At 40.5% G+C, this 22306-nt stretch overlaps 1 protein-coding gene across 4 annotated transcripts in view; it reads right to left on the reverse strand.

Moving 5' to 3' along the window:
- Positions 1-22306, reverse strand: part of CAP2 (cyclase associated actin cytoskeleton regulatory protein 2) — a 147102-nt gene that overhangs the window by 7472 nt on the left and 117324 nt on the right. For all 4 annotated transcript variants that reach the window (XM_021712657.1, XM_008058670.2, XM_021712658.1 and 1 more), the window contains 4 exons: positions 11459-11645; positions 10398-10573; positions 7892-8015; positions 7708-7790 (listed from right to left, as the gene is read on the reverse strand). In XM_021712657.1, coding sequence (XP_021568332.1) covers positions 7708-7790; positions 7892-8015; positions 10398-10573; positions 11459-11645 — 570 coding nt within the window. The remainder of the gene's footprint in view (positions 1-7707; positions 7791-7891; positions 8016-10397; positions 10574-11458; positions 11646-22306) is intronic.

Consider the following 22306-nt stretch of genomic DNA (forward strand, 5'->3'; position numbering starts at 1 on the left):
CAGCTCGCCAAGTTGCCCAGGCGGGTCTCGAACCCGCGGGCTCAGGCCATCCACTCACCTCAGCCTCCCAAAGCTGAGCCACTGAGCCCGGCGTGTTTCTGTTTTAATAGTGCTTTTCATTAATTTATTTCTCCATTAAATTAAAAAAAATTCCATTGACTCTCTTAGTCTCTTTTCTCTCCCATCATTTGTAATATTTTCCTAGGATTGTTTCCTAGGATTGTTTGCCAGAAATAGGATTACTGGGCTAAATCATGAACTTTTGTACATGTCCCCTTTCTCCCCCTTTCAATCTTTTAATAGCATTATTGAGGTAAAATCTGCAAACATAAAATTCGCCCATTTTAAGTGTACAATCCAATGATTTTTAATAAATTGCTAGAGTTGTGCGGTCAGCGCTACAACCCAGTTTCAGAACATTTCCATCAGCCCCAAGGTATCACTAATACCCATTTACAGTCAATCCCCAGCCCCATCTCAAACTCCTGGCCATAAACCATCCTCCTGCCTTGACTCCCTAAAGCACTGGGATTATAGGCTGCGCCCGGCCCATTTTTCTAGCGCATTGCTAGTTTTTTTCATATTCATTTGTGTTAAGTTCTTTATACGTTCTGGATGCATTTCTACTTCTGTTTCTATTGGTCCAGGCCCTTTGAAAACAGCTTATTAAGTGGTTTTTTTTGAGACAGGGTCTTATTCTGCCTACTACAGTGTTGTGATCTGGCTCACTGTGGCCTCAGCCTCCTGGGTTCAAGTGATTCTCCAGCCTCAGCCTACTGAATCTCTGGGACTACAGGCATGAACCACCAAACCCTACTGATTTTTAAAAATATTTGTAGAGACCGGAGTCTTGCTGTGTTGCCCAGGCTGGTCTCAAATTCCTGGCTTCAAGCAATCCTACCTCGGTCTCCCAAAGTGCTGGGATTACATGCATGAGCCACCATGCTTGGGTATTAAGTGTTTTAAATGGGCAATGATCTTTTTTCTGAAGCAGATGAGAGGAAAAAAATTAACATAAATAGGTAACGAAAACCATTTGGTTTGAACATCCAAAAGTTCAAAAAGTATTCAGTGAAATGCCTCTCTTTTTGCTGAACCACACAGCCAAATTTCTATCTCACTCGCCCAGGTAACCATGGTAACCTTCCAGCGAGTATTTTTATATTGCATGTCCATAACCTTACAAATTTTTGCTATATTTCAAATATGCAAATAAAAATATAACAAATACATACATACATACCAAACAGCTATATGAGTGGACTGCATTTTGGTTTATTAACTTTTTTCTTTTTCTTTTCTTTCTTTTTTTTTTTTTTTGAGTTGGAATCTCACTCTGTAGCCCAGGTTGGAGCGCAGTGGCTGTGAACGGCCACTGCAGCCTCAGCCTGCTGGGTTCAGGTGATCCTTCTGCTTCAGCCTTCCAAGTAGCTGGAACTACAGGCGTGTGCCACCATGCCCAGCTAATTTTTTAATTTATGTAGAGACAAGGTCTCGCCATGTTGCCCAGGCTGGTCTTGAACCCCTGCGTTTATCCTCTCGCCTCCACCTCCCAAAGTGCTGGGATTAAAGGCGTGAGCTACTGTGCCCAGCATTTTTTTCTTTTTTTAAGACTAAAATCTGATAATATAGTTGAAGCCCGTCTATACCATCCACCACCTAATTTACCTCCCTTCTTCCCTCCTCAGATGTAATTACTTTTCTGAATTTTGCGTTTATCATTTACCAGGTCTATCCATTGGGTGAGGTACCTGGGATGGCCATCTTGAGCTCATAATATGTGTGTACTGTTTTGCATATTTTCAATCTTTTCATAAATGAATACATTATACAGTGCTTGCCATTCTGTAACTTGCCTTTATCGCTCAATGTAGTTTTTGTGACTTACCTATTTTTATACATGTAACTGTAGTTCATTCATTTTAACCACTGTACAATATTTTCTATAGGGAAGATTTATTTATTTATTTACCAACTGGGGGACATTTACAATGCTTTTATTGCCATTATTAATAATACTGCAATAAACATTTACCCATGTCTTCTTGGCAGATGTACTAGAGCTTCTTTAGAGTATGTACCTGAGTGGAATGACCCAGTCGCAGGCTTGAATGTGACTTTAGTAGGTGGTGCCAATTTGCTCTGCAGTGAGTGTAACAGATTTACTCTCCCAATACTGATGTGTCAGGATTCTCATTGGTCTACTTTCTTAACAATCCCGTGCCCATCAGACTTCTTAATTATACAGGTAGCTCTCAAACGGCAGTTCCTGTATATATGATTCAGTCAACATGGCAACTTGCAAAGTAAGGACAGTCCAAATGCAAAATGGATGAGTCTGAAAAGATATAGAAAGGTACCTGATCCCAAACCGGGCGAAGTGAGATCAGTGGGAGGCCCAAACTTCACCTGGATGATGACCACTTTTGTACCTAATCCTAAATTATACCCCACATCTTTAAAATTAAAAAACAAACATAAAAAATTGAAATAAAAAACAAAAAAGAAAAGATGTATCTGTCTTTTGGAGTCTTACTCTGTCGCCCAGGCTGGAGTGCAGTGGCACGCTCACGGCCACAGCAGCCTCAACCTGCTGGGCTCAGGCGATCCTTCCACCTCAGCCTTCCAAGTAGCTGGAACTACAGGCGTGTGCTACTATGCCCGGCTTATTTTTTTGATTTATCACCAAGTTGCCCAGGCTGGTCTTGAACCCCCGGGCTCAGGCAATCCTCTCTCTTCAGCCTCCCAAAGTGCTGGGATTACAGGCTGAGCCACAGCGCCCGGTCAGTTTTTTTTAAAAATTAAAAATAATGTGAATTAGGAAAAAGCCTGGCTTTTTATATAGGAACTCCCACCATCCGAAATCTCTGAATTGCCTTAATGCTCTTTGCCCATTTTTCTTTATTCTTTTTTAAAGAGACAGGGTCTCACTCTGTCGTTCAGGCAGGTATGCAGTGGTACAATCATAGCTCATTGTTATATCAAACTCCTGGGTTCAAGTGATCCTCTTGCTTCAGGCTCCTGAGTAGCTAGGGCTACAGGCATGTCACCATGTCAGGCTAATTTTTTTAGGAGTTTTGTAGAGATGGGGGTCTCACTCGAGACCAGTTGGTCTCAAACTCCTGGCCTCAAGTCATCCTCCTGTGTTGGCTCCCTAAAGTTCTGGGATCACAGGTATAAGCCACTGTGCCCGGTTCATTTTTCTATTACATCGTTAGTCTTTCTTATATTCATTTGTGTTAAGTTCCTTATACATTCTAAATGCATAGCCTTCTTTATTATCTGCATTGCAAGTATCTTTGTTCAATCCATGGCTTGTCATTAAGCTTTGTATATGATGTCTTCTGTTAAATGTAAATTTTAATTTTAATGTGGTTAGATTAACCAGTCTTCTTCTTCATGGTTTTTGCTTTTTGACTCTAACTAATTTCTTTCCTACTCTTAAGGCCATAAAGATTTTCTTCTGTATATTGTTTTCAAAGTTTAAAAGTATTTCTTTTTACAATTAGGTTTTATGTATGGCATGAGGTAGGAATTTAGTATATTTTTTTCCCACATGGATAATCAATTGTAGTAAAATAATTTCCATATATGCATCTATTTCAGGTTTTGCTAGTCTGTTTCATTGGTCTATTTTGTACACCTCCAACAATAACTTTATAGGGACTCAATAGCAGGTTTGCAAGATCCTTTACCTTGTTAATCTTCTTTCAAATTGTTTTAACTATTCTTGTCCAATTTGTCTTCCAAATGAATTTTAAGACCATTTTTCACTAAAAACCCTGTTGGTATTTTTGAGCCAAATTTCACTGATCTTACACATTAAATGACTAGGACAACTGACAGTGTTTTCTGTCCATTTATTTGTATCCTTTTGCGTTCTTCTTGTTCTTCTCCCACTTCTGTTGTTTAATTATTTCATAGGCACCTTACAGTTTTGCTGCTATTTTAATCTTATTTTCTATTACATTTTCTAAAATTTATCTGGGATATAAAAATGCTATCAGTTTTTGCATGTTGATTTTATATTTAATCATATGGCTAAATGAGTCTTTGATCTTATAGTTTGTTGAATCTCTTGGATTTTATGTAAAGCAATCATCTTACTGGCAGATAAGGACATTTTTGTGTCTTCCTTTTAAAACTTTATATCTCTCAATTATTTTTCTTACCTTACTGCATAGGTTAGACCTTTAATGCATTACTAAACAGAAGCAATCATTAAAGTGATTATCTTTTTGGTTCTGACTTGAATGGGAATTCTTCTAAAGTTTCAAATGAAGTATGATATTTGTTGTAAGATTTTGATAGATAGATTAATTCAGTAATAGAATGCAGTATATTGTCTCTGACTTTTTACTAGGATTATCAGATACAGATATACCTGCATGTGTGTGTATATATATTTACATGTGTGCATTTAGAAAAATGAAATCATGCTCTACATAATGGTATAAAACTGTTCTTTCCTCTTGACAAGATTTCACAGATATCTTTCTAAGTCATTTTAAAGAATGGTTACGTAATATTCCATTGTATGAAATTCAGAAGTTTTAAATTTTTAGGTAGACGTGTCTATCTTTTGGAAAATTTCTTGTATTTCCTCTTAATTTAGAATTTTTTCTCCCTCTAGAAATTTGACGAATATTTAAAACTTCTACTTTTTCCGTGTTTTCATGTTTTGTATCTAATTCACCTGGTTTTGTATTTTGAATGTGATGCATTTATATTAAAAACATAACGGTAACTCCTTAAATATGATTTCATAATTGGCCCCAACCCCATTTCTGTAAGAATAAAAGGGAGCTTGAAATAAACTCTCTAAAATTATGGTGTATGTGTGTGTGAGAGAGAGATTACACTATGTCCAAGAAACTTTTCAACTGTAACATATTATAAATGCCTGATTAAGGCTAAATACATACTCTCACCTCTGCCATAGACTATTACTTCTCTGTTAGTATTTCTAGTTTGTTTGTTTGTTTATTTAATGTTACTTTATTTTTTTTGAGTTGGAGTCTTACTCTGTCGCCCAGGCTGGAGTGCAGTGACACGCTCACGGTCATAGCAACCTCAACCTGCTGGGCTCAGGTGATCCTTTCACCTCAGCCTTCCAGGTAGCTAGAACCACAGATGTGCGCTACCATACCTGGCTTATTTTTTGATTTATCATAGAGATGAGGTCTCACCAAGTTGCCAAGGCTGGTCTTGAACCCCCGGGCTCAGGCAATCCTCTCTCTTTAGCCTCCCAAAGTGCTGGGATTATAGGATGAGCCACAGCCCAGTCAGTGTTTTTTAAAAATTAAAAATAATGTGAATTGGGAAAAAGCCTGGCTTTTTACATAGGAACTCCCACCATCCAAAATAGCTCTTCATTAAGTGTGGACTCATTATTAGGTTTCTTTGAACCCTAATTATTCTGGAGGACTTGGTATTTTTCTGATGACACATGATTTTTAAAAAATCTTCATGCATAATATTTTGGGAAAAGCAATATTATTAAATGGATAAATGTGATGACCATATATACAAAAATGGGGGATAGTGTGGAAAGTAAGAATGTAAGCCTCGTGAGGGCAGGAATTTTTGTCTCATCTGTTCACTGCTATTTTTAGTGCCAAGAATACCACCTGGCATCTCAGCCATGTTCAAGAAGTATATAAATTAATGAAAAATACTGAATAAGTGAGTGCTAGAAGCTAAGAGGTCTTGGGACAGTAACTCACATTTTAGAATCTAAAGTGTGTCCCGCTTTTCTGGCAGTGACGACCTACCCACGAGAACAGGCCTCTTGCAAAAGATCTCCTTCATCCCGCTTCAGAAAAGGAGAAGAGGAAACACAGAAGTGCCTGGTGCAGAGCCCCAACTCCTACTTCCTGGATGTGAAATGACCAAGATGCTATAAAATCACCACGATCTTATAGCCATGCACAAACAATAGTTTTGTGTGTTGGTGGCTCCATTGTCTTCTGTCAGCCTACAGGAGGAAAAGCAAGGCTTACAGAATGATGTCTTACTGAAGGAAGCAGCACTAAAAGCATCCCAATCAAGATGAACGGGAAACCATCCCAATAGACACATTTTGGATAAGAAAAACACAATTTCAAGTGCACCCTGAGGATGGCCAAGTTTCCCTGTTTACAGAGTGAAGGAAACAATATATATATGTCTGTGGGAATTATTTGGTTTTACTTATTTGTTTGTTTATGTATTTGCTTATTTATTTGTTTACTGAATCAGCATCGCATTCTGTTGCCCAGGCTGGAGTGCAGTGGCACCATCACGGTTTACCACATCCTCAACTTCCTGGGTTCGAGTGATCCCTCCACCTCAGCCTCCTGAGTAACTGGGACTACAGGCATGTGCCACCATACCCAGCTAACTTTTTTTATTTTTGTGTTAAGATGAGGTCTTATTATGTTACCTATGTTGGTCTCGAACTCCTGGGCTCAAGTGATATCCCACCTCTGCATCCCAAAGTGCTGAGATTACAGGCATGAGCCACCATGCCTGGTTGGTTTCTTTTTTTTAAATGGTCTTCTGTCAAGGAATGGAATTTATGAAAAAGTAGAAGCAGTAGGGTTAAGGAGGATGAAGTTAGCATAGAAATACTGAAGAGAATATATGAACTAGAATTGAATATTTATGTGTAAAAAACAAATGTATCCATGGAGACTCTGTCTCAAGAATGGTTGTAATTTGGGCTGGAGAGAACCTTAAAATCACCCAGCTATCCTTTTTGTGCTTCAGAACAGGAAGCTTGGCATCAGAGATGAAGTGAGCCTAAGTGCCCATAGCAGGTGAGGGTGGAGCTGGCTCTAGTGCTAAAGTCTCACAATGCCCAGTCAGGGCTACTTCCATTCAATGAACATGCAAAGCGGAGTCCTTAAATGACAATTAGTGAAATGTAAAATATACTCTAATGAAAAGTGCTAGTGGTGAAAAGCACAGAAAAACACAAGCAAAAGATCTGTAAAACCGGATTCCAATTTTAGGAAATATCAGATAGTAAAGAGTAATTAACAACATGAAAAGAGAATAATCAAAGATAAAAGTTACAACTGACCAAAGTAAGAGGTTCATTAGCTTTTGGCATATTGTAAAATCCCATTTGGCTAAATCAAATTACTAAAGGAGTACAGATTTTCTGTTTTTCAAATGCAATTCCAACTCTACCTTCCAGGTTGTTTTTCATATTATCTCACTGATTCATTACAAAACATTACAAAAGCTTTTCTTCTTACCCAGGACCAATTTTCCCCCGGTGGTGGGGGTAGGGGTGGGTGGGGTGGGCTGGAATTCTCTTTGGGATGGTGCCATTATGCTAGGAGAACTGCATAGTGTTTTTATGCATACATTAGGTGGTTCATTCCAATCACACACTCATCAAACATTTACTGGACACCTGCTATGTGCAGGTACTGTGTAAGGTTCTGGGGCTGTCAAGATTAGCCAACTGTCCTTGTAAACCAGTAATGGTAACACATAATGGGATGTGTGATAAGAGATTGAAAAAGAGGAACTAACACTGTCTAAGAAGTAAGATAGGGCTCCACCGAGGAGGTGATGACAGAGCTGAATCTACAGGGAATGAGAATGGCAGTTTTTAGGTAGGCATGAAGGAGCAAGGACCCCACCTGGCAGGCAGAGTGGATGGCTTGTCCAAACCCATGGCTGGGGCAGAGTGTGGTTGGAAGGGTCGTTTACCTGGATTTGAATGTCCTTGGAATTGATCACATCCACAATGCCTACCACGTGGTCAAACACCAGGCCAAACTTCTTACAGTTGTCTAGGGGAAAAAAAATAAAAAACCAACCCCACTAAATACACATAGCTTGTTTATATAAAGCAATGCATCACAATAACTACAGAGTCATACTTCTGCCCTACCAATTGTAATGGAGTTGACTTTCCCTTTTATTTGCAGAGTTGATTTTTCACATTTGAAAATGTAAGCCACTTGTTTCAGCTCAGTCTCTGAAATCACAAGGTCATTCCTATCCTCTTGGTACTCCTAAAATTAAAATGAACACAAATATTAAATATAAGGATATATACACTGAATTCATGGCACACTGAAATTACTATGGAGTTCAGCAAGAATGATAGCTTGGCAACACGTCCTTTCAGAACCATCTCCTTAACAGACGGAACCACAGGTCTCACCCTGTCATTGCAACAATGGGAGTGAATGGAACCATTGCTTGGAAGCAGGATGGTGGGCTGATGTCCCTTTGTAAACATCAAGTATCAAGTACCCTGGCTAGCAGGTGGGGGCTAGAGCAGGGATGTGAGAGTTTTCTGTTGAACTCTTGATACTGAATCTGGACTTGAAGCTGTAGCAAAATCTTCTGTGTCAAACAGAAGCTGGGCAAATGGACTGGTGATGAGCCACAGCAGTGGTCTAAGTCCACATGGTCTTGGTTTTCAAGCCAAGACAACCTTTCCAGGGACTTTGGTCCTTAATCTTTAGGGAAGCCCTCTGGATTGGCAGGAGACAGCTTTCATTCCCATTCAAAGTGTCTATGTCCTGCTCACACACTCAGCCCTGACGGTGGGAGTGGCAGCAGCAGTCGGGGACGGTTATATCAGTTCCTCCATCGGTGGGACTGAATGAAACACTCCACAGCAGGTCAGAATGGAACACAGACTCCCCAGGTTTACATGCTAATGGTTTCTCTTGCTGCCTTGTTGAAAGCTCATAGAAAGAGCAGTCAAATTCATAGAGATAGAAAGTAGAATGGTAAATTTCAGGGCTGAGGGGAAAGAGGAACAGGGAGTTATTGTTTAATGGTATCGAGTTTTAGTTCTGCGAGATGAAGAGTTATGTAGCAGGGTGGTGGTGATGGTTGCACAACAGTGTGATTGGACTTAATGCCACTGAATGGTACACTTAAACATGGTTAATGGTCACATTTTTTTTTTTTTTTTTCATTAATCAGTAGTTTTTATTATGGTTTTGTGGGGTACAGTTAAGGGTAGGTGTACAATGACGTTTCATTCAGGCACATTTTTAACTGATATTTTACCACCATTAAAAAATAAATTTAAGAAGTTGAAGAAGAGAATGCATGAAAATTAATGAAAAGAAAGTTTATAAAAGCATTCAGAAACACCTGGTTTCTATTCTAGCCAGTGGTTTTTGCCTCTGTCACATCACTTGGGTGATTAATGGATATAAACATTTAGTTAGATAGAAGGACTAAGTTCTTCTTTTTTTTTTTTTTTAATTTGAGTTGGAGTCTCTGTCACTCAGACTGGAGTGCAGTGGCCACTCCCGGCCACCACAGCCTCACCTGCAGGGCTCCAGCGATCCTTCCGCCTCAGCCTTCCAAGTAGCTGGAACTACAGGCACGCGCTACCACGCCTGGCTAATTTTTTTGATTTATTGTAGAGATGAGGTCTCGCCAAGTTGCCCAGGCGGGTCTTGAACCCGCGGGCTCAGGCAATCCGCTCACCTCGGCCTCCCAAAGCGCTGGGATTACAGGTTGAGCCACCGAGCCTGGCTTTTTTTTTTTTTTTTTTTGAGTAGGAGTCTCTGTCACCCAGGCTGGAGTACATTGTCATCCTCATGGTCACTGCAGCCTCCACTTGCTGGGCTCAGGTGATACTTCTGCCTCAGCCCTCCAAGTAGCTGGAAGTACAGGCATGTGCCACTATGTCTGGCTAATTTTTCTTGATTTATTGTAGAGACGAGATCAGGCAATCCTCTTGCCCCTGCCTCCCAAAGTGCTGGGATTACAGGCATGAGCCACCATGCCCAGCTAGGAATAAGTTCTAATGTTCAACAGCAGAGTAGGGTGACTATAGCTAACAACAATGTATTGTATATTTCAAAATAGCTAGAAGAGAGGATTTGAAATGTTCCCAACACATAGGAAGGATAAATACATGAGATGATGATGCCCTAAGTACTTGGTCTTGATTATTATACATTCTATGCATGTAACGAAACATTGCGTGTATCTCATAAATATATACAAATATTATGTACCAATAAAAACATTTAAAAAAGATATCTTTAAGAGCTTGATAGGCCAGGCACGGTGGCTCACGCCTATGATTTTAGCACTTTGGGAAGCTGAGGTGAGAGGATTGTCTGAGCTCATGGGTTCAAGATCAGCCTGGGAAACTTGGTGACACCTCATCTCTACAATAATCAAAAAGTTAGCTGGGGATGGTGGCGCATACCTGTAGTTCCAGCTACTTGGAAAGCTAAGGTGGAAGAATTGCCTGAGCTCAGCAGATCGAGGCTGCAGTGGCCATGAGTGTAGCACTGCACTCCAGCCTGGGTGACAGAGTGAGACTCCAACTCAAAAAAAAAAAGAACTTGGTAGATGGTTTAGCTGTCAGTCCTTCTGTTGAAGTGTGCCAGGAATTAAAGAGCTTCACTTACCACTCTCCATTTCTTTCCTTCCAAGTCAAGCACAGGAACGTGCTTTTGGGGAGAATGAGATTTGGGAGATGTGGGACTTGGAGTGTGGCTTTTGGTGGGAGATTGAGTTTGCCCTCCTTGAGCCCGCAGGCTGGGATTCTTATATGTCTTCTGGTCATCTGTGACATGCCGGAGCCCTAGGAGGGTAACACACATGGACACATTTCTTTATATGTTATACAAAGAGAATTGTCCCTAACTTGTTAGACCAGCATCATATATAGAGCACAAGAACTTTTGGTAATGCCATTTTCTAAATAGTCTGGTGTTTTCTTAAGGTTAGGAGCAGAGACTGAGTCCTGTACATATTTAGAGTTGACGGAAGCACTGCATTTTTTAATTTGAGGAAGCACTTTTTTCAGGACATAAAATGGTGGATAAAAATTTTGCAAAGAACAAACCATCTCACCAAAAGGGATCACATGTCTTATTTCTCCTTTTACGGTGAAATTATTCTCCAGACATAGCCTAAAAGGCCAGGGCATTCCAGTGAGTATATAACAGAATATGAATCGACTACATTAGTTCATTCCTTTACTTTGCAAATAAGCTTCAGAGGGGATAATGGAGCTAGCTGAAGCCAGAAAAAAATTTAGAATTTTGGATTCTTAGTTCCTAGATCAGTATAGAGGAATACAATTCTTTGATGAGCCTGTACACTGCTTCAAGACAGAGGTGCTATTGTTTGCCATTTTTATTTCACTTGATCTTGATGTCTTGGTTGCAGAGAATGATGTGGAAGCAAACTAGGGGCTGAAGCAATGATGCAGCACAGTGGTCCATTTAGAACCCAGGGTTCCTGAGTTCTGTGAGTTGGTGCAATGGCCCCCTTAGCTTAAATGCCTGGATGTGTAGAACACTGTAGGCTCCCACATTCCTGGCACCAGCCCCCTCTCCCTGTGTGCTGCAGACAGTGATGGAATGACATCCCCATGGGGCGGGGTGGGGGTGCAGGGAATGGGGGTTCTGTGTGCCTGGAGCCAGAGGGAAATGAGGGCAGCTTCAACGTCTTGTTTTCTCACCTCTCGTAATCGCTTCTCCCTGGTTAAGCTGGGCAAATAAAGCTGAGCGTGAAGGGGAGGACTCCTCCTTTCTGCCTTCATTCTCAAAAAGTGGAGGTGGCCCTGGAGGAGGAGGAGGAGGAGGAGGAGGAAGGCCAGGCCCAGAGGAGAGGACAGAAAACACCGATGCTGCGGATGCTACGGGACCCTGTGAAGACAGAAGACATTGAGACTGTGGCTCCTGCTGGGATTCTCCCTGAGAGACTCAGAGCTTACTGCCAATGAGGGAGGGGTTCAAGGCTCACCAAAGGCTCCCAGGGGGCACAACTGAACCTCATGGGCCTGTTGGGGAGGACTTGAACCAAGGAGGAGTCTGCCTTAGGACTCATAAACTTGGGACTCAGCAGTATGGCCCTGTCAGCAGAATCTGCATGACCAGGAGCCCTGCTGCCAACTCAGAGGCAAACAAAGTCATACTCACAAGTCCATGTCCAAGGCTCAGGACATGAATGACACTGGGCCTTGGCCAATTTAGAATCATAAGAAAAAAATGGTCCATTTGATGAGAGGATTAACTCTTTTGAGACACTAGAAACCACAACCACCAATGAGAGAGAGAGAGATAAAAGTATTAAATGGCTATTAAATGTTTCTGAAGCTTTTTGAGCAGCGAAAGAGACACTGAAACTCTCTGGACCTCTTTTTCCAAATGTGTATGCCTCAAACTGACCCCAAACAAGGACCATATGTGACCTGGATGCTTGTCAAACCTGAAGGCAATGAGGGTCTGGGAACCATCTGATATTTCATCAAATGCTGGTTGTTAGTGGACCAATTGAATATCAGCTCCTTCCTGACCAAGAGCTACTATGCTTAGCCTTATTTTCTCTGCCATGTGAAGTACAACCTTTGTTTTCTATATGAAGGTTAATAAATTCAAATGGCAGTAAAAGGTGATAGACAAAAGAGGGATTAGTTTTAACATTTTGAAAAGATTGACAATATTCTCCCAGAGCTTAAAACTGGTAGGAGAGAAACACACACAGGCCAGGTGTGGTGACTCATGCTTGTAATTCCAGCATTTTGGGAGGCCGAGGTAAGAGGACTGCCTGAGACCAGGAATTCAAGATCAGCCTGGGCAACACGGCAAGACCTTGCCTCTACAATAAATAAAAAAATTAGCTAGCCATGGTGGCATGCACCTGTAGTTCCAGCTATTCAGGAGGCTGAGGTGGAGGGATTATCTGAGCCCAGCAGGATGAGGCTGTAGTGAGCCATGAGCATACCACTGCACTCCAGGCTGGGAGACAGAGTGAGATTCCCACAAAAAGAAAGAAAGAAAGAAAGAAACAAACACATGTACAATGAACTTGAGTTATAGACCATTTTAATTTTAAACCCTCTAGTAGAACTGTTTACCTATGATAAAGAATTATAAACAAATTCAATAGTCAGGAATCTTAAGAATTTGAAAATGATGGAAATGTGGTTAAGGCTCGTGTATGTTCAATATCAAATACAAAAGGTAAAACATTATATAAGAGGTAAATATTAATGAAAACAGCATATCCTTATCAGCATTAACAACTCAAGATTATGACATATCCAAATCAAGAAGACTTAATCTGTAGTAGTTGTAGCATTTTTCAGTTAAAAACAAAAACAAGCGCTTTTCAAAGTACTTATACATAATTCCTAATGAATGTAGAATAAAAGATTATTCTTTTATTCAGAACGCATGTCTTAAAAGCTCAGCAGGCTGGAGGGCTCATCTTCTGAAGATAAAATTTAGAATGGTTTTTGTTTATAAGGAAGACCAGCCTGATCCCATCAGGCTTCTTGAGTTGAGGAGAAAATGGTTTCACAGTTCCTGAGACTGACCAATCTCTCCCCCCAACCCAAGCATCTTAACTGTTTTCTATTATGTTACGGGGATGAAATTTGAGAATTCGCTCTGAATCATAAGCGCATATAAGATAAGCTTTGCACGTCAAACAATATTCCAGTCCTCAGTTACAGACACTGAGAACCATGAAGTATTATTTTTACTCATAACTCATATCAGTGAAGAATGGACCCCTCCCCCAACCTCTGAGACACTGTAGCATTTTATGGAAAGGGGAGAAGATGCGGACTTCTCAGTCTCAGAATGATTTAGATGGTTCCTTTGCTCTCAGAATGCAGAGACTCTCTTAGAGTCATTAAAGGACACTGAAACTAATACACTGCATGTTCAACTTTTGGGAACTTTGATACATTTAGATGGCTGGCTCAGGAGCCCCAGACAAAGGATTTACGGCGGCAAATGTTGAAAATAAAAGCCAAAAAATAAGAGAACCCAGAACCAGTTGAAACTCTGCCTTAGACTTAGCCTTTGTACATCCTGGCTCATTCCTGCATTGGCCTCAGAGAGAGCACAATACCCGGCTCTTGTTTCCAAGGTTACTTTTCAATTAGCATTCAGGGGCTTTACTGTACAGTGGACTCCAAATCAGACTGATTAGACATTCCCTAAACTGGATCTCCGTGGGCTGCCCCGTGCAGAGTCACTTATCTTTGCTTCTTTCTCCTCTTCTCTTTCTGAAGGTTGTTATGGCACGTGACACCAGAGCTTTCTGCATTCTCCTATGTGCCTGGCCAAGAGTGGCCGTTACACCAACAGGAATCACAGCCTGACACCAAGTCTTTGGGCGCCCCAATAAGGAACAGAGGGGAGATGGTCGGAAAAGGGAAGGAAGTCAAGAATTGTGGGAAGACGAGTATGTGCCAGGCTCTGATCATTTTCACTCTTTCAACAGATATCTTATGCTCAGCATATGACAGGCTCTGTGCCCCGGCTTCCCAAACTTGCCTGAACATTAGAAGTATCTGGGGATCTGTTAAAAATTCCAAGGCCCAGGCTGTGTTACAGAAACACTCTTGGGGGTGGCAGGTGGGGGAATATAGGCATTTATATTTTTTGATGCTCCCTAGAATCCCTGAGGTGATTCTACTATGCAGACAAGTTTGGGAACAACCACACTTTTTTAAGTGCTGAGATTAATCTTAACACAACAATATTACTAGGACTAGACTGAAATCCCTCTTTAACAGAAAAAAAAAAGCAGGACATCAGAAAAGCTGTTTAAATTCAATATTAAATGGTCAGTCAATGGTAGGCACATATTCGATCACATACTGCTTGATTCTAAAGCCTTCTTCAGGAAAATCCTTTATGTTAACATCTGGACTTAAAAAATAAAATTCATTAGTTGGGTCGGGCACAGTGGCTCACGACTGTAATCTCAGTACGTTGCAAGGCCAAGACAGGAGGATCGCTTGAGGCCACGACTTTGAGACAAGCATGGGCAATATAGCAAGACCCTTTCTCTACAGAACATAAAAACGAAACAAAACTAGGCGTGGTGGCTCATACCTATAGCCTCAATTACTCAGGAGGCTGAGGTGGAAAGATTGCTTGAGCTTAGGAGTTTGAGGTTACAGCCTGGGTGACAGAGTGAGATGCCATCTCTTAAAAATACATAAAACAGTCTGTAGTCAAATGAAAGAACTAAAAGTATGACTGCCTTGACACATATGTAGTGTTGCTCTTGGACCTCAATATATATGATTGAATCATTGTGAGCAATAATCTGGCTCAGTTGCTGCCTGTATCACTCCTTGCTCCATCCTAACGCCTTAGCACCCAAATGAGCTCCCACGGTGACTCTGGAACCAGTTTTGATCCTGGGGAGGTAAGATATCTTGGGCTTTGACAATGGCAACTCAGTGTCAAATCACCCTTGATGCTGGCTTTGTTGTGACTCTATGCTCTGGTTCTAGACACTGGCCTCTTGCCTTGTTCATTTTTCCCGAGGATCCACTGGTTCCAGTAATGAGGCACTTGTACCCAGATCTTGGTTTTCTATCTAGTGCTGGCATGGTCAAAACCCCTCTCCTGGGGACAAAAGATTAAAGGGCACTACGCCTCAGTGTGATTTCCTTTTAAAGATAGACTCTCATGACAGAGGTAACACGCCAGGCTCTCTACATGAGATGAGAAGTAGATCAGATCAAGGCCTGCAGCCTTCAGGTGATCTACTATTTTGTGGTCCCAGTGTGCACCTGTGATCTACTATTTTGTGGTCCCAGTGCGCACCTGTGAGAGAAGAGGGAGCACTCATGGAGGGAAGATTTTACATCCTTTACACTAGGGATATTGAAGGATAGTTCCCAGTTGGGCATAGTTGTCTGGGAGTGTCGAGAACAAGGGCTGGAAAGAGCCTCTGAACTCAGAGTACCTGCCCCAGGATCCCGAGAGGGTCCCATATATGACAGGGTTCTTTCTCTTCTCTACTCTTTACCATTTCTTGAGAAACTGCAGCATCAGCCCACAGGCTGCATTCATCCCTCCAAACAGAGGATGGATCTGCATACAGCATTAAACAAAGGTATCTAATAAGAGAAGTTGTTTCCTAGCAAATTATTTGATTATTTCTGATCTTTCTCAAAAGAAAGCTTTTCTTTCTCTCTCTCTCTCTTTTTTTGAGTTAGAGTCTGGAGTGGCACACTCACGGCCACTCCAGCATTGACCTGCTGGGCTCCGGCGGTTCTTCCGCCTCAGCCTTCCAAGTAGCCAGAACTACAGGCATGAGCTACTACATCTGGCTAATTTTTGATTTATCATAGAGATGAGGTCTCACCAAGTTGTCTGGGCTGGTCTTGAACCCGTGGGCTCAGGCAATCCACTTGCCTAGGCCTCCCAAAATGCTGGGATTACAGGCTGAGCCATGGAGCCCAGCTCAGAAGGCTTTTCTTAATAATACATTCTTTTACTGTGTAGTTTATCCTGACAATTACTTTCATTTTATTTCTACAGTGTAGGATCACACATCTAACAGCTTAAGACCTATAGAATTATGATGTTGTGTGACTTGTACAAGATCACATAGACAGGAAAGTGAAGTTGAGAACTGAATGGAGGTATCCTGCCATAGGAAAACAAAGAGACAGATCTAACCTTAGTTAAGGGACAGCGACTCCCACACAAATACTTTTTTAAAAAACGACTTTGTTGGCCAGGTGCGGTGGCTCATGCCTATCATTCCAGCACTTTAGGAGGCCAAGGTGAGAGGACTGCCTGAGTCCACAGGTTTGAGACAGCCCGGGCAACTTGGCGAGACCTCATCCCTGCAATAAATTTAAAAAAACATAGCCGGACATGGTGGTGTGTGCCTGTATAGTTCCAGTAACTTGGAAGGCTGAGGCGGAAGGATCACCTGAGCCCAGCAGGTCAAGGCTGTAGTGGCCATGTGTGTGCCACTGCACTCCAGCCTGGGTGACAGAGTGAGACTCCAATTCAGAAAATAAAAAGACTTTATTATATTGATGTAATAAGTCACTTAAGTATCTTAGAGCCTCAGACTGGAAATAATTGAAAAATACATTCTATTAATGTCATAGTAATGGCAGTTTACAATGTAAAAAAAAAGAAAAAAATAGCACAACCATGATTTTAAATGGTCATTATCAGAGTGCAAAAGTTCACTTCTGTTGTAAGAACACAGCATACAGCCTAAAAATGTTGCTTTTAAGGTCTATTAAGATTAATTTTGACAGCAGATATTTGATTATATACTTCTTTGGCATAAGGAGTTTTTTAAAAGTTAATGTACTGTAAATCCCTTTCTGTAAGTTAATTTCAGCTGCCTCCTGTTTTTAAATCTATGAACTGTAGATATGAAATAATGAAGCCATTGTATGTGGCAGGTGGAAGGTTTATAATTTTTTGGCGATACATGCTATATGCAATATATAAGTATACTATATATAATACAGTTGCATACTAATGGACATTTGCTTTCATTAAATGTTACTTCTTGAAATAATTACTAATCACTTTATTACTTTATAATTTAGATTTTATTATGAAACTGAAATTACTTCCAGTTCTTAAATAAAATATCCACATTGTCTTCCTGGTGGCAATTACATATATAATTGACAACCCACTTTTATCCCCTTCTCACCACAAATACGGTGGCCTTAATCATCCAGTTAATTCAGGTAAAGTCTAAATTTGGATCTAAGTAATCTATAAAAATTGCCCCAATTATCCATTTTGTTGTGTTTGTAGAAGGCAGCACTAATAGGGTACTTTTAGATAGGGGTTTTATGTCTTTGTGACAAAACGGGGCAAGAAGTGTAATATATCTGCTTAAATTACAAAAAAATTAGCTCCAAAGAAGAGTTTTCTATCTAAAAGTTTCTGTAAATCTATCCCAGATTATTAAATTGCTTGGAAATTTTCAGTGAAAATTTTCAAGCCCAGCAATAGAGGTGCCAAATGATTTGGTCTCAATAGAATTGCTTTTTAAAAAAAATCTATGCATGTATGTATGTGTGTATGTATGTATCTATCATCTATCTATTTACAGACAGGGTCTTGCTCAGTTGCCCATGCTAGAGTGCAATGGTGCAAGCATAGCTAACTATAGCTTCGATCTCCTGGCCTCAAAGGTTGCTCCCGCCTCAGCCTCCTACAGCACTGGGATTACAGGCATAAACTACCACACCCAGCTGGAATCTAACTCTTTTTTTTTTTTTTTTTTTTTTTTTTTTAATTAATCAGTATTTTTATTATAGTTTTGTGGGGTACAGTTAAGGATTAGGTGTACAATTACGTTTCATTCAGACACCCTGTTGATAAGAGGTGTTTTCCCAGCCCCAGACAGATATTTGCTACTGTTAATCCCCTCCCCCTCCCCCCTAGTTGGAATCTAACTCTTAATAGATGGATTGAAAATGAATTGAATAACTAGAGCTCATCTGTCAGTCCATTCAACAAACATTTACTGAGTGCTACCTTGCTGGGAGTGGAGTACATGATGAGGAAATAGGCATGAGTTTTGTTTTTTGAGAAGCTCATTATCTACTTATTACAAATAAGTAACTGCAAATACAATTTGATATGTGTCACACATCATGTGAACAAGAGACACTGGGGGCACAAAAGAGGGAGTGACTAGCACTCCTCAAGATAGGAGGGTCAGGGGACCAGAGAAGAGGGGCTGCTGTGGTTTAGGCCTGGTGATTTGTAGGCATCTTTTTTTTGTGGTTGTTAGAGTCTCACTCTGCCTCCCAGGTTGGAGTGCAGTGGCACACTCATGGCCACAGCAGTCTCACCCTGCTGGCTCAGGTGTTCCTTCTGCCTCATTATTCCAAGTAGCTGGAACTACAGGTGCATGCCACCATGCCCAATTAATTTTTTGATTTATTGCAGAGACGAGGTCTCGCCAAGTTGCCCAGGCTGGTCTCGAATCTTTACCCTAAAAAGAGATGTGGAGGGGGTTTAAGCATGGAATAAATGTATTTAGAGAGCATTAATCTCACACTTTAAGAAGGGGGCAGGCAACCTATTAGTGTTTTTACCAATTTTAAAAAAACAGAGACACACACACAAAATCAAAATATCACGTGACAGGTGGTTATGTAACTCACAAAACAGCTTTTGCTGAGATGTTTCTTCTGTAAAACTAGGTTAGTGATAGTCATATTTTGAGCCATCTGACTTTAAGTATTTGTGGAGATCATAGATAAAGCCACAAAATGGAACCGCTGACATGCAGTGGTACTGCTCCCGGGTATAACCTCTCCGCTACCCTTCCTTTACTAAGCCCTTTCCCACAGCTTTTGTTTGTGGACACACACATACACTCCCTCTTCTGTTTCTCAGTCAGATTAGCTTTACCTGTCCACCTCTGAGCCATTCAGGTCTTTTAATCACCTGGCTTGCCATTAATGATCTCTAGGAAGCAGTGACAAATTTTTGTATCCAATTAGACACTCTAAAAACAGTTTAAAAATCACAAAGTCATTTCAATCAGAAGTACACTTACATCTTCATGCTACAATTATGAGACTAATAGCTTTAGAACTGAACATTTTTATAAAGTGCTGTTTGTTAATGTTTCCAAAGACAAATAATCCAAAATGGTCTTGGGCAATATGGCACACAAGATATGAGAATGATAAACCTCTCATATACCATAACAGGAAGGAGTGATTAAAAAAAAAAGAAACACCAGCCTCAGAATTAAACTAAGCTTTTATATACATAATAGGTCTTCTAGCAGCAAAAGAATTCACAAATTCATGATCTAGGGTTTATTTACATTTTTGATGTCAAAATTATTTTTTCTACTTCTGGAATATGTACTTTGATCAATAACTTAGTGAAATTGATACACTTCCAAAGTTGTAAATTTCCATAAGAAGTTGTAAATTTTACATTAACATTTAAATAATATTTTCATTAGAAGACAGCTATAATCAAGAAAAGGTTGCACAGAAACTAACAGATGGTGACCCTGTATAATGTAAGTGTAAGCCAAAGTGAGTTTATGACTTTTGTCTCTATTTTCTCATTTTTATCAATTCTTAGAATTTTGAGGCTTTTGCCAATGAAAATAAAGTTTCTGGGTACCTTTCCAAGAAAACAGGATTGTTAATAATACCACATTAAAATGTCATATAGTATTTTAAGCATATGTTTATTAAGGATTTTTTAAAAGTCAACATGGGAAAACAAAACACTATTGGAATTTTAGGTTTCCATAAAAATACCAATGGCACATATATACATTTAAAATAAAAAGATAGTCCCACAATTATGAAGGAAATGTATGGCCCACTTTGGTCAATTTTCTTTAGAGGCAAAATTCCAAATACCCTTATCTCAAGATAGAAATCTTGGGGAAAGGTAATTAAAAACCCAAATCTCATGATTTTGTCAATAATTTCTGATAGTTTCCCTCTTCTCCATTATTCCCACCTTACTGTGGTCCCTGATGTCATTCTTTTGATATGTTGGAAAGATCTGAACTTTGACAGTAGATTAAAAAAAAAAAAAGAAAAAAGAAACAGAAACAAAGTTGCTTTGGAGAAGTGATAACAGCTTTAAATCAGAAAACAGCCTGGGAATAACATACACAGTCTATCTCGGCATGTGTAAATCAGTAACTTAATGGTTTTTTTTTGGTTTTTGTTTTTGAGTTGGAGTCTCGCTCTGTCCCCCAGACTGGAGTGCAGTGGCCGCTCCCGGCCACCGCAGCCTCGACCTGCTGGGCTCTGGCAATCCTTCCGCCTCAGCCTTCCAAGCAGCTGGAACTACAGGGGCGCGCTACCACGCCCGGCTGATTTTTTGATTTATTGTAGAGATGAGGTCTCGCCAAGTTGCCCAGGCGGGTCTCGAATCTGCGGGCTCAGGTGGGTTCGATCCACTCACCTTGGCCTCCCAAGGCGCGGGATTACAGGCTGAGCCACCGAGCCCGGCTAACAATGTTTTTACGCCTGTTGTTCTCTTAATTTATGCAGATGCTCTTCAATTTATGATGGGGTTTCATACTGATAAACCCATTGTAAATTGAAAATATCATAAGTCGCCGGGCTCGGTAGCTCAGCCTGTAATCCCGCGCTTTGGGAGGCCGAGGTGAGTTGATTGCCTGAGTCCGCAGGTTCGAGACCCGCCTGGGTAACGTGGCGAGACCTCATCTCTACAATAAAGAAAAAATCAGCCTGGTGTGGTAGCGCGCGCCTGTAGTTCCAGCTACTCAGAAGGCTGAGGCGGAAGGGTCGCCGGAGCCCAGCAGGTCGAGGCTGCCATGGCCAGGAGTGGCTACTGCACATGAGTCTGGGCAACAGAGTGAGACTCCAATTAAAAAAAAAAAAAAGAAAATATCATAAGTCAAAAATGCATTTAATATACCTAATCTACTGAACATCATAGCTTAGCCTAACTGACCTCAAACATGCTCAGATTACTTAAACTAGCCAACGGTTAGGCAAAATCATCCTACACTAAGTCTACTTTATTTATTGATTTGAGTTGGGGATCTCACTCTGTTGCCCAGGCTGGAGTACAGTGGTACAATCACGGCTCACTGTAGCCTTGACCTCCTGGGCTCAAGTGATCCTTCCGCTTAAGCCTCTAGAGTAGCTAGGACTACAGATGTGCTCCACCATATCTGGTTAATTTTTGAATTTATTGTAGAGACGAGGCCTCGCTATGTTGTCCAAGTTGGTTTTAAACCTCTGGTTCAAGTAATCCTGTTGTCTTGGCCTCCTAAAGTGCTGGGATTACTGCCATTAGCCACATACCTGGCCCCAAGTTTACTTTACCATAAAGTGTTGAACATCTCCTGTAATTTATTGAATACCTTACTGTGAGTGAAAAACAGAATGATTGTATGGGTACTTGAGTCATCATAACTCAGGGACTGTCTATATATCTGAATGTGGACTTTCAAAAAACATAGGCGGTGATTTCTGGTTTACATGACCAAAACAGAAATTTTTGATAAAAACAGACTAAATTATCACAGCAGACTCCAGAAGAACATATTGAACACAATCTAACTTGCTTGATCCAGGTATTCTGCATAAATTGCCTTGATATGTAGTCTTAATTATTAGTTTGGTTTTGCTTTGCTGCTGATATCACCAAATCTGGAATTCCAAATGGTCTTTTCTTCTTGCCTGCCAGTTTGAAAATACAATGTCTCATAAAAAGAAAAAGGAAAGATAAAATTTTCCATGGGAAAACTTTCCAGGGTGAAAGTTAGCAGAGTATACCCATCCAAGAGACAAACTCTAGATGGCCAACAATTATATAAAGACCAAGGGGAGGACATGTGGCTTGAATCCCTGGACAACTACTTCATTTGACCAGAGGTGTCTAAGTCTGAATTACCACTGAATTCAAGTTTTCGTGTTTCTTTTGTATTTTAGGGTCATAATGAAACTATTGTACTTAATAGACCACCCATACTTAATAGACAGTAGAGGTAGAGGTTAATGCAAAATAACAGCTGTTTTATTATGTACATTTTG

This window comes from Carlito syrichta, unplaced genomic scaffold (assembly GCF_000164805.1).
Source record: "Carlito syrichta isolate Samal-C Ts95f unplaced genomic scaffold, Tarsius_syrichta-2.0.1 Scaffold303572, whole genome shotgun sequence".
Taxonomy (NCBI): Eukaryota; Metazoa; Chordata; class Mammalia; order Primates; family Tarsiidae; genus Carlito; species Carlito syrichta.